Source organism: Neolamprologus multifasciatus, chromosome 15 (assembly GCF_963576455.1).
Source record: "Neolamprologus multifasciatus chromosome 15, fNeoMul1.2, whole genome shotgun sequence".
Lineage (NCBI taxonomy): Eukaryota > Metazoa > Chordata > Actinopteri > Cichliformes > Cichlidae > Neolamprologus > Neolamprologus multifasciatus.
In genome coordinates, this window is record NC_140453.1 from 11,408,705 (window position 1) to 11,420,931 (window position 12,227).

General features: G+C 41.0%; 1 protein-coding gene across 2 annotated transcripts in view; it reads right to left on the reverse strand.

The window, feature by feature from the left end:
- The window catches only part of usta (uronyl 2-sulfotransferase a), a 56,968-nt gene extending 44,741 nt beyond the window's left edge, over positions 1 to 12,227 (reverse strand). The window contains exon 1 of one of the 2 annotated variants that reach the window (XM_085132846.1): positions 11,603 to 12,227. In XM_085132846.1, coding sequence (XP_084988972.1) covers positions 11,603 to 11,831 — 229 coding nt within the window. In that variant the 5' untranslated portion in view covers positions 11,832 to 12,227. The remainder of the gene's footprint in view (positions 1 to 11,602) is intronic. The other variant, XM_085132847.1, reaches the window with a different exon arrangement.

Genomic DNA, 12,227 nt, shown 5'->3' on the forward strand with positions numbered 1-12,227 from the left:
TCTCATTTTGCCGCAGCCCTAGACTTCCAGTACTCCTCTCTACGTTACAAGACATGAGAGGACAAAAAAGGGCAAAAGTTAACCTGCATGTTTTCAGTAATGCGTGTTTTTGCTCATATGTAAAATAACTCAGACACAATGCTGTGTAACTCCGATGTAATGCCAAAGATAAAGCAAACGTACTTGGTCCTGCACTTCCACTTTTTTTCCACAATGTTTTCTATGTTTACCACTCACTAAAGTGCACTAGCCTACCATCTGTGAGTGCTGGCTCAGGCTAAGCCTGGCCTTAAAGATCAAGCTTCTCTTTAATTTGGCAATGTGGGCTGAGCTACGCTAGCTGGCGGTGAGTGGTTTTCTTCAGCCCTTCAAAAACACCTCATTAGAATTGAATGGCTAATTATAGAAAAGATGACACTAAGCTCCATGCTGAACGTGAAACAACCTGTTATGAAACGCACAAGTGAGAGACAGAAAAACTTTGAGGGTCGTCCTCGCTGTCGAGCAAAGCACTCAAACATTCTGGCATGAGTTATCTTTTGTGCTCCGAACCCAGACAAATATACGCAAGTGCATTTGCAAAATTGTGGACGTGATGACACTTCTTGACTTTCTGTAGACATACACAGACAGATCTTTAAAAAAACATGAATAAACAGTAACACACGCAGATGAATAGGCAAGCGACTGAATAGAGGATACAAGAGAGGCTGGTTTTGAAATTGCGTGGTTGAGGATGTAATGGAATTGCACGTAGTGATTAGGGGCAAACGTTCCAGCTGGCAAGATCGCATGGCCGGTATACCCAGTGGCACATTTGTTTGTGTCGCACATGTCTACTGTAGTGTGCACTACAACACAGAAGTTGCATCTGTTTGCTGTCCAGGAAAGAATTTAGATGGAAGGTTTATGCAAACACTTCCACCAGAAGAGGGGTGAGGGGGGACTTGGAGTGATACGTAACATTAAGATGGAGGCCAGAAATGTAAGAAAATGGAAAAAGCAAAGCAGGATTTGAGAGTGTTGCAATACCTCTGGTGAAAATTTGGGTGAAAGAATTAGAGGAGTTTTTACAGATTGATGGATGGATTCAAAGGAACGGCAGGTCCAGCTGGCACAAATTCAGTACAGTCTAAACCAGACGGGTGCAGCAGCAGAGTGGTGGTGGGCCAAAAGACAGGCAAGTCTTCTGTGTTCTGGGCAGGTCAGTGGAAATGCTACACAACCAGGATCTGTGCCAATGAACCAGGCCAGACAAGTGATGGCTTTTTAAGGGATGTACCAACACAGTAAGTGTAAGAAGTAACACTAAATTATGAACAGCAACCCATTTAACTTCATACTGGATACATCCGAAACCTCTCTGACTGGTTTTAAAAAGTAGACACCGTATAAACTATTACAATTTAGCCCATCACTTTCTCTTTTGCACACAGACACACAAACACTAGTCAGATACAAATCATCCCTCTCCAACCCTGTAATTAACATCTCTAACCACACCTGCTGATTGCTTTGCAGAAGCAATTCTGTGGGAAGAATAGGGACTCAACTTCAGTCTGGACTGTAAAACTGGACTTCTTGGACGCTACGCGTTCTTGGATAAAGACTGTTAACTTTGTGTTGCTTTCACTCAAGATGTCTTTTTAAAACATCTGGAAAATGCGGTTTCCCCAGCGGAGCAGAACATTTGTACAGGGTTACAGCTACACTGCTACAGTACATCTCAGCTTTAGTACTTGAAAAAGCTGTTGTTTTAAGGGTAAACGTGACAACAGCGACAAAAGCGTCGACTCCTATAATGCCCAACTTTTTTGGAATTGTTTGATGAGAAGTTAGCTGTAATTTTTTTGTACACTTGACTTCATATAAGCGGCAGGGATAGGTGTTGAAAGAAACAAAAATGTAATGAGGGAGCCTGGGACAGAGGTGGGTTTCAGAGGAGAACACATTCTGAGACAGAGGTGTGAGATTTGGCACAGGTGGCGTTTGCTTTTCACTGGGGACAACCACATTCCATATTGATAATAGCTTTTTGGGCTATGATCCTTCAAACGCTCTAAAATAATTGTATTTTCTTAGGATGATAACTGGACACATTATCGCATTTATTTCACCTGTTACAAGGTTTAAAAAAAAGAAAAACAGCTGAGAGTAGCCAACAATTTGCAAAAACGAAAGTAAATGTAATAATGTGAGCATTAAAATGTGCGATTCTATAATAGCCCACTGAAAGCAGAACACACAGGTTTCACTTCGAGCTGTGTCAGTGGTAACAAACTGCGCTGTGTAACAATAACAACTTCTATGACCAAAATGTGTCAAAGTTTGTGCTTGTGGTTGTTTGTCTATTTGAGTCTCGTGTCTCTGATACAAAGTGACAAATTGAAATACAAACCAGCTACCTAAAGCTTTGTTCGGGTGGGGAGTGGTGGTTGTTACTAGAAGTCTTGCTTGTGCATTAAGGTATGGCGTCTCTCTCTAAAAAATATATATATATTTTATATTTTTTTTAGTTCGTGTGAGGAGTGTTTTTTTGTTTCAAATATCAAGAATATAGAGAGAGAAAAGCTCATATTAAAGAAAGGGAGAAGCTGCTGGGCGGTGAAGTGGAATGAAATCGATAAAGTCAATATTTGCACCACTTGCACAGCAGTGAAATAACTGCATCGTCTACGTGACATGTGGGTTTTTGTGCATATGTGTAGGACACCCCCACCTGTTTATATATAGTGCCTAACAAATGTATTAGACCAGCGGTCCCCAACCCCTGGGCTTCGGACCGGTACCGGTCCGTGAGTCGTTTGGTACTGGACCGCGAGAGTTGAGGCTCAGGTGTGAAATGTATAGTTTTCAGGGTTTTTATCGGTTTTCAGCGTTATTTTGTTATAGTTTTTATCGTTTACTCAGTTTTTGTGGGTCTTTTCACGTGTGTTATGAATAAATTTTCTTTTTTTCGGTACCGGTACTAGTTTTATTTTGTTGTATTTATCCGCGACACCTTAAAGGCCGGTTCATGAAAATATTGTCGGGCATAAACTGGTCCGTGGCACAAAAAAACACAAATATTTTAGGAATACTACTTTAAAAAAGTTTGATAGAAAAAAAAATGACAGAATTCATGTTTTTATATCCAAATTTGAACTTGTACACTGCACTGGACAACATCGGTCGCCTCAAGGCACTTTAATTTGTTATGTATTAGACCGCCTGTGGCAATACAGTGAAAACACAATTAAAAATGATTTTGGTAAGATACAATAACATATTGTTTAATAATCCCAGAGTTGGGAAATTCCCATTGTTACAGCAGCAGAGTCCACGGGGCAGTAATAAACGGCAGGTAGCTACCACTATTGTTAATTTAGGGTGGTTGTGACAAAAAAACTTACATAAATTTGTTAAGTACTGTATGTAACCAGTAACTGTAATAATATTAGCTTTATCTTTGTGTCAGGGTTTTGAAGTAGATGAAAGACCTCTTACAATCTTAAAAGCTAGAGGTTATAGAAAAGGCTAAATTGTGCTTTACGAAAGAAGTAAATTCTCACTAAATCCTTCAGCTGCCTGTGGTACATCGTTACTATAGACGTATTAATAAGTGCAGCTTTGAAGTCTCAAATATACTCAAAGATGACTTTTGCACATAACCTGAATCTAGAAAACAGAAAAACCAGTTTAACTCCGCTGAACCTAAAAAGGGAAACAGGCTCCATAAATTTTGCAATGCATTTCCCCAAAAGTACATGTAGTGGTTTCAAGAACATGGGCTGGGCCCTCCCACTCTATCTGCCCTGCTATATATTTAAGTCAGCTATTTTAAACTACTTCATACTTTTTCACTTCCATGAAATGAGGGTGGGCTGACCAAGATGTGGTAAGTTCACTCAGAGAAAAGTTAGCCAGGCTTCCTTGAGCTCACTGACCACCGGGCAAATATGTTTCTCTTTAACAAGTCCTGTGGCTTCTGGTAATGTGTTTCACACTCTCAGTCCAGTTGCTTGATAAAACTGGAAGATAATTGCTTGACTTTAGTGACCTCGCGGGCCTGCTGTTTGATCGGAAACGTATGTGGCCAGCTGGCAGAAACAAGTCCTCAACATTTCAGATGATCTGTGGCAATAAACTGGGGAATGTGGGGTTATTTACCACTCGCCAAAGTAAACAAAGAGACTTCCCAAATGGCTAACAACACCAGGACACAGAGATACGAGGAAGGGTGAAGCTTAAAAAATTCTCATGTAGCAGGGTGCAATTATTGTATTTCTATTTTTGACATGAAAGGACTTGGATTCAGATTAAAGGTCTTTTCTTTCTGAATGAACAGGGAGGAGCTGATTAAAGCCGGGAGCTCAGTTTACACGCTGTAAGCAGACACTTAATTCTCTCACAGGACCTCTATTTATTCGGTCAATGATGTTTTAAATTATGGGATATGTTGTATGTAGTCACCTTTTTTCAAAAGCATGAGCCCGGGTACCACCCAGTGGCTCCGGGCCTTGAGCCACCCACCCATTCACACATCACCACAAGCACTACCATAAAAGTCAACACAGCCAGCCGTCATCAGTGACTTGGCAACCCTTTAAAACAAGACAATAAAGCTTCTTTGAGATGATGTATTCTTGACTACACAGCATACAAACAAGTCAAACAAACAGAGTCCGTTTTATAAATGCTCATGGGGTATTTTCACATCATAAACTTAATAAACTTGAAGCAACCACTTTGCTTAGCTTCCCAGACACTCTGTGAATGGGGGGAGACAGCTAGCTAGACTCTTTATATGACAGCGAATCCATCTACTAACACCACAACACATTAATAACTAACAAGTTAGAACTAAAAACTACTTTCGGCTGCTCCTTAATTCACAAGTGGGTAGCTCCACATGTTTTGATTTGGCAGATTTTTGCATTAGATGCCCTTCCTGATGCAACCCCAAAGGGGTTTGGTTTGAGTTTCCTCCGAGGAAGCCGCAGATATGCTTGAAGCACGTGGCCCTTGACAGTGGTGTTGGGGATGTGGCCCTTGACAGCCATTTTATACTTGCTGCTAAGCAAAGCAGAAGAAGAAGAGGCAACATACAGAAAGTATGCTACTCCCATGAAACATGAATGAGATGCAGCAGATCAAGAAGAAGGGAATTTTCCTTTGAGCCGGCACAAATGATGGTGGCCCTTTTGTCGTTTGCACGAGGGAGACTTCAGTGAAGGCTAGTTAAAGCCAGTCTGTCCTCCAGCTCTTTCATTTAGCATATGAGTCAGGCATGCTGTGCACATCGGGTTACCAAAACTTTGGATATGCATGACAAACGCCACTGACAGTCCTAAAAATGCCACTCTAGTGACAAGCGTGAGTGCCAGCACATTTACGGCTCAATAATCAGAAAATATCGTCTAGTTTTACAAACCATGGGGAAAAGGGTTCATACAATTGAAGACTAAAGTTAGTAGCATGCACTAATTGCTGCATGATATATGCAGAAAAAGCAGGAAAGCAACTGCAAAATACCTGCTCAATTTACTGAAACATTACTGAAAACAGCATTACAGAACAGTTTAACTGGACACATCCCAAGTTTGTAGAACAAGTTTCATGTTTTTCTTCAGTGACATGCAAAAAGCAGAAGCACTGTACGTTCAGTAGCGCCGCACAAAAACCCGATCACAAACCATTGCCCACAAATTTATCTGGGATTTCTCTTCGGTTATAACCATCAGTGCTCAGCAAGCCTTGAACAGCAGTTGCAGTTTAACAGCACTGGTACATTTGTAATGTTCTTTCCATCTGCTCTCTTTTCATGTGGCAAAAACAAATGCACTAATGAAAGATAATTACCCTGTGTTGTTTTAGTGTTTGCCTGTCTCTCTGGAGAGGGAGAAGGAGAGCAGTCTCTCAAGCGTGGAGATGCTAATTGGTAATGCTAATTGCTTCCATTATGTAATGACAGGGTCAACACAAATCTTTTTTTTTTTTTTCAAATAATTTCCTATCCTGAAAATTCAAAACACACACAAAAAAGATAATAGATTATCATCAATGCATGCCTAACGGAGTACTTGTAACAATCATAAAATAATAACTTAATGACTGCATGTCTTCATTGCGAACCCCTCTAATTTGAAGCACTGAAGCTTTTCCCCTTTGGTTTCCATTCAGTAAAAAAAGCTGATTATCCTTTATTGACCCTTAAACTCAGTTAGAATCTGGCGTGTTACAAAGCAGGTAAATACTCTACTCAGCAGGCAAGGCTGCTTGTTTTACCAACCCTAAGAAAATTATGGGCCATCTGATTGTTTTGGCATTTAAGTTGGATGTGCTGCCAGTTAGGGGTTATTTTGGGGTCTAGTGGAAGTAATGTGTAATTTTTCTCAACACTTGAGTGCAGTTAGAAGGAATACAGAATAAGTAGACCAAGCTGTCCTGCCTTCACTTCCTAATGAGGCTTGTCAGGTGGAGGTGCTGGATGGATGCAAAATATTATTCTAAATATTGGATTATTTTGAGTCTTTAGCATTAAAAATAAATGTATGTCTGTGCTTGGGTTGGTAACCTCTGCTTATCTGCTGTACAAGTCAATAGCAAAAATGAAAAGGTGTGAAGTAAAAAATTAAACCGGGAGCTCAAGCACCTTTCCACATCACCGATTTCACTTAGGCTCAAAGTGCACATCTGGCAACCCTGTTAGGCAGCTGAAAATGCTGACTGACAGCTTGACCAGCACTGGTCTGATTTTCACTCTATGTGACATTTGGTCTACTGCCATGAATCCTGGAGACTGTCACTTTGGGCAAAGAGTCAGTGCCAATAAATCTGTCATTTTAAAGTGCAAAATATGATTTAAATTTTAAAAAGAGCTTGTTTTTAATATCCTTTAATAGGAAGTGGGTGTATTTGTGTGACTACAGTGGCGAGTTTGCTCCAGAATTCACACTTACATGACTGCCTCGTTCAAAAAAAGCTTTTTAATGTGACTAACTCGTCAGCTTTTTCAGTATGTGTGTAAACATAAATGTGCGTGCATGTGCATAAAATATACACTATTAACTGTGAACTATAAAATATTTAAATTCAAGCAGAAGGTGAGATTTGAAGTTAGAGGTCTGTAAAGGTCACCGGTGCAAAAGGTAAAGCGAAAAGGTTATTCTGATGTGTAATAAAGGAATGATGAGCGGTTTAATGCATCTGATCTTTGACCACCAGAATATCAATGATGTAGTAGCTCATCTGGCAGGTTAATATAGTATGTGAGGCACAGAAAGAAAGTTGTAAGCTGTCATTGGTTCGCTGTACAAACCACTGAGAATTAAAATCCATGAAGAAGGCAGGAAGGGACCCAATTAGACATATTCAAAACAAATTAATCTAATTTCACTGCATTCTGAGCAATACTCAGTGAGGAGAAGAGCATAAAAATGGGAAAAAGGATCCATTAGTTGGTCATTGTGCTCAATCTTCGCTAAAATCTGCCCAGCACTCTAAGAAAAGTAGCTAATTTTGTGAATTGTGGAGGGAGGGATGGATGGATAGACACACTGATGGACGACAGAGGCCTCGCCATCTCATTAACTTCCAGACTTACTTACAACAATTACTCCATTAATGGATTCACACCTCAAACTCCATCATTTATTTTAGAAAATAATAAGAATACAATAATATAAGTAGAGCAATAGAAAATAAAGGTAAGCACAATATATCAGCAAACTGCTAGAATCTAATTAATTCAGTTTAGTTTAACTTTGTTATAACCCACACTAGTCTGGTCCACCCCACAGTTTAAGCACCTCTACATTAGCGGTTTCAGCCCTGTTAAGGTATGTAAGACACAGTGTTATACTCGTTGTGTATTATTCATGAGTCTGTAGGAGGTCAAGGAACAGTATGTGTTCTTCTAACAGCAGGAAAATCTTCCCTTTCTCTCTCTGCAGCAATTCTCAACTCATCCTCCCTGAATTTATTATATACATATAAGGTTTGTGTCACTACACCTACTAAGCGCTGACCAGCCAAACTAAACTTTATTTGAATTCACTTAAAAAGTTTGCTTTGAACCACTTCCTGGCCAGCAAAGGTGCAAACATGACACAAACTGAAGGGAGGCCGAGCGACCCTAAAGCTTCTTCTGTGTCCACGCATACTTGTCTAATCCCTAATACCGCCCCAGAGTCTCCAACTCGGACACTTTACTGGCCCGTTTCTGAAAAGTTACATTTACGTGTGTGTGTTTTAAAAAGGTTAAAGGGTTCTTTTGAGAAGCAGAGCAAAGTTAGTGGTGAAAGACTCCCAGCCACATCAAGTTCAGCATTTATGATTCATGGCAAGAAGACTGGGGGCTATAACAACACACAAACACTTAGAAAGACGTGCATACTTAAATGTTGCTTAAAAGTCCATTAAATCGAAATATATGTTAAAGGAGTAAGTGCGCCATGTATTGAGTAAGAGCACAGTTAAAGAGGGCATTGTGCTTCGCTCTGTTTTGCTGTCTCAGCTCCAAGCACTTAAAAATATGGCATAAAATATGAAGAACGCTTCTTTCCCAGTCGTTGAAGCTTTGTTGTAACTTTTCATTTATATACAGATTTTTGCCACACAGACATGTCCATACACCCCCTGGCAAGAAGGGGCATTTTCTGGCAAGGTAGCTGGGTCAGCATTCAGTTTATGAGCAAAGGAGGGAAAGACGGACACGAGAAAGTGTTAGACAAGGTCAGCGAGTGTGAACGCACAGTGGTGAGCAGGCAGTAAATTCAGCAGGTTTAAAGGTCTGCACGGCAGTTTAGTTACTGCGACTATACGGCATGTTGAGTGACATCCTCATCCACCGACTTCCCCACCAAGCCAAACAAAACAAGGTCTGTTCCCTACCGGCAACATCTGACTGAGAGAAACCCACACACCTATCACACAATCACACTAAATCAAGCTGCCAACCTCCACGTGCACGCCCACACTCACCCACCTCAACAGGATTCCTCACCTTCATCTTGGCACAGCGCAGCCAAAAGTAACACAAGTTAGGTCACACGTGTGTTTAACGAGGCACAGCAACAGACATAAAGTATCTCTTCATCAGAGAAAATGTGGTGCATTAGTTAGAAATGCCAATGACAGGCTTAGAGCTGTTATATTAAAAGTAATTGATTTATAAGTGCTATTATTTTATTCACTAGAAGGAGGCATTTATTTTAAAGGTCTGCTTCTCCTCATAATTCTGGTGATTTGTGAAGTTTCCCCTTATATGTTTTTTGGAGCTTGCATCTGGGTTCTGAATAACAGACACAACAAACTAAGAGTGAAGACCGTGTGAGCCCTGTGTGAAAATGACTTTCCTATGAACCTGTTCAAAGCAGTCCCAATCACAGGAGTATTTTGTACCGTCCCTCCTTTATCCTCGATTTCTTCCTTCCACTGTCTCTCCCTCAAGACCACACACACTTCAGAATACAGACAATGAGCAGACCACATCTCAAGCTCTTTCACACACCAGCCCAACTGGGTTTCTCTTTCTACAACTGTTTTACATGCAACAAAGTTACCTGAAACTTGTCACAAACCTGCTGACTCAGACTCAGGAAACAAAACAACATCAAAAAAAACCTTTAACTTTATATGATCGATTTGACCCTGTTACAACTTTCAGCTACAAAGTCTTTCGTCTTTGCCTCAGCATCATAATAAATGCAGACGATTACTCATCCACATCCCAGTTGAGGTGCTACACTGTGGCGCTGTTACATAAAGAAAAACCCTCCTGAACTCCATACACTACAGTGGAGTCACTGTTTAACAAGGCTCAGGTCCACAGGGTCTCTGTGTAGAGATGCTGTGGAGATCAATCATGCAGGTGGGAGCAGAGACTAGATTTTCTAGAGGGATTCCTCATCCTGGTCCACAAGGCTGAGTGTCAATGGCTTATGCCCTACAAGCCATTAACACTCGGCCTTGTGGACCAAATTATACATTTCTTTTTTCCTAATGGTGTTTTGATGTAATTTGCTTGCTTGCTTGTCTGTGGTAATAGCACATATATCTGCCCCATCATCAGCCTAGGCATATCAGTGTATTTGTTCAGAATAGAGCACTTCTCAGAAGCAGTGCTGCAGTAAGGAGGCTATCTCACCATGCATGCATTTGCTTTGTGCAAGTACTTTAAAATAAAATAAACTGGTGTTGACTGCCGTGATTTCTAGATTGCATTATTAGGCTCCAAAGTGGAATGTTTCTGCAGTGTGAACTATACAAACCTACTTTGCTACTGCTACTGCTAATATTTTAGCCCTCTTCAAAATAATGTAAAACGTTCTATTTTAGGAATCTGTGCTTATGCTTTGAATGAAATCCAAGTTATTTTTGACAATATTGTGCAGCTTTAGTCTGCCTATGTATTTGTATTGCCAGTCGGTTAGACTGTGTGCGTGTGTGTGTCTACAGGAAACCAATCTGACCCAGGGGATTAGTAGCTGACCTGGAAAGTGACTCTCCTTCTGTTCCAGATGTTTATCACGTGATAAAAGGTTAGCCCCCTGTGAGAAATAGGTAGAAATGCAAGCTAATTTTTTCAAGACACAGGCCGTGTTCTTGCTGGTAAATCACCTTTGCATCTGATTCTGTTTAGGGTATCAAAGAGGTTGAAGTCACAAGATCAGACTTGTACAAGCAGACACTGCCTTTTGACTCTTGACAGATCTTATCCTAGAGGCTGACACTCAGACATATGCCTGTGGCAGATGTGGCCACAAATGGGCTCTTTTTCACACACACAGTAGACTTTATCCACTTTACCTTAGTTAAGATCCAGTGCACTGTAATGACAGAAATATAGCTGCCAAGTAATGTTAAAATATATCTATATAAATATTTTAAAATAATCCCTTCAGGTCAGAATATTTTAAATTGGAAACCTGCCTGTCATTAAAAAACTGGCAACATTGTAGCGTGCTTTTTATTAAAACAACCACAGATGCACTCTAGGCTTTAAATAACCGCATAAATTCAGCCTTTCACCCCTCGTTCAACCGGTGCAAGCCGTGCGTAATGAGAGCTGCGCGGCTGGAGCGCACCAGCTGGCTGTACAAGAAGAGGCGTCAGTCTTCAGCATGAATCCTAACAGTTGCTAAGTTCTAGTTACCATAACACATCTCAATCATGCTCTTAGAACTCACAGCGGCGTAAAAGTGACGATAAATACCCCAGGTTTAGGTGGTTAAACAAAATGAGTGAATTTTTGTAGACTGACGGGATGATATTGACTTGGGATGATACACAGCTGTGTATATGCAATAGTTAGTGTCTGCATTGATATTAACATGTGGGGGTCTTTTTGGGTTTAAAACACAAACTCCACATGGATAAATTAACACCTAGAAATAAGCACGAGAGAAAATCGGTTTCGTCCATCTGGGCTGAATGAGGTTGAGGAGACGATGTGGCCTCCGGTGGATTTCATGAAAGAGACCCTTTCCATTTTTGATAAACGTTTCTTAATAACTCCTGCCGATAAAAAAAATGTCCAGACGTGGAGAGCAACTTCTTACAATTATTTTGATAACGACCTTCAGGAAGGAGGGGTTTTTTTTAAAGGAAAAGTTCTTACCGAGATACTGTCTGATGTCTAGCAGGATTTTAGGAGGTCCTCCGTTCAGCTGGTAAAATAGGGAGCCGAAACAGAAGAGAAACAGCGTAGCCATGCAGAACCCATAACCTCGGAGAGAAAATCGCAACGGTAAAACAGAGAGTAAGCTGTACTTTCTGTTGTTTCGCTCTCTAATGTGGTTGGTAGACTGGCTATGGCTGTGAAGGGCACTGCTGTTGAAATTCTTCATCCTCTTCTCCTCACAAAGCGCTGCGGAAAGTCACCCATTCGCATGTGGAAAGTGAAACTTGTCGCTTTGAGATCATTTGAGTGAGACGGACAGTTAACTGGAGACGCGCTGGCACCCAGATCTTCTCCGCTGTTGGAGCCACGGGGCTGTTTTTTGCGTACAGCGTTTCGCTTCTGCTCGCTCCTGCTCGCTGGATGACTGCTCCTTCCTTCCGTCCTCCCAGCCGAGTTAAGGGTCCATCCTTCTGCTCAGAGTCTGGGTGTCAGATTACTAAACGTGGAAATCAGAAAAACTTCCACTTCACACAGGATTTGGTTTGGATTGCAGTGCGTAAAACAGCGTCGCCTAAAGGCCAAGGAGCGGACTCTCATATGATATCGGTGGAAACGAGTCAAT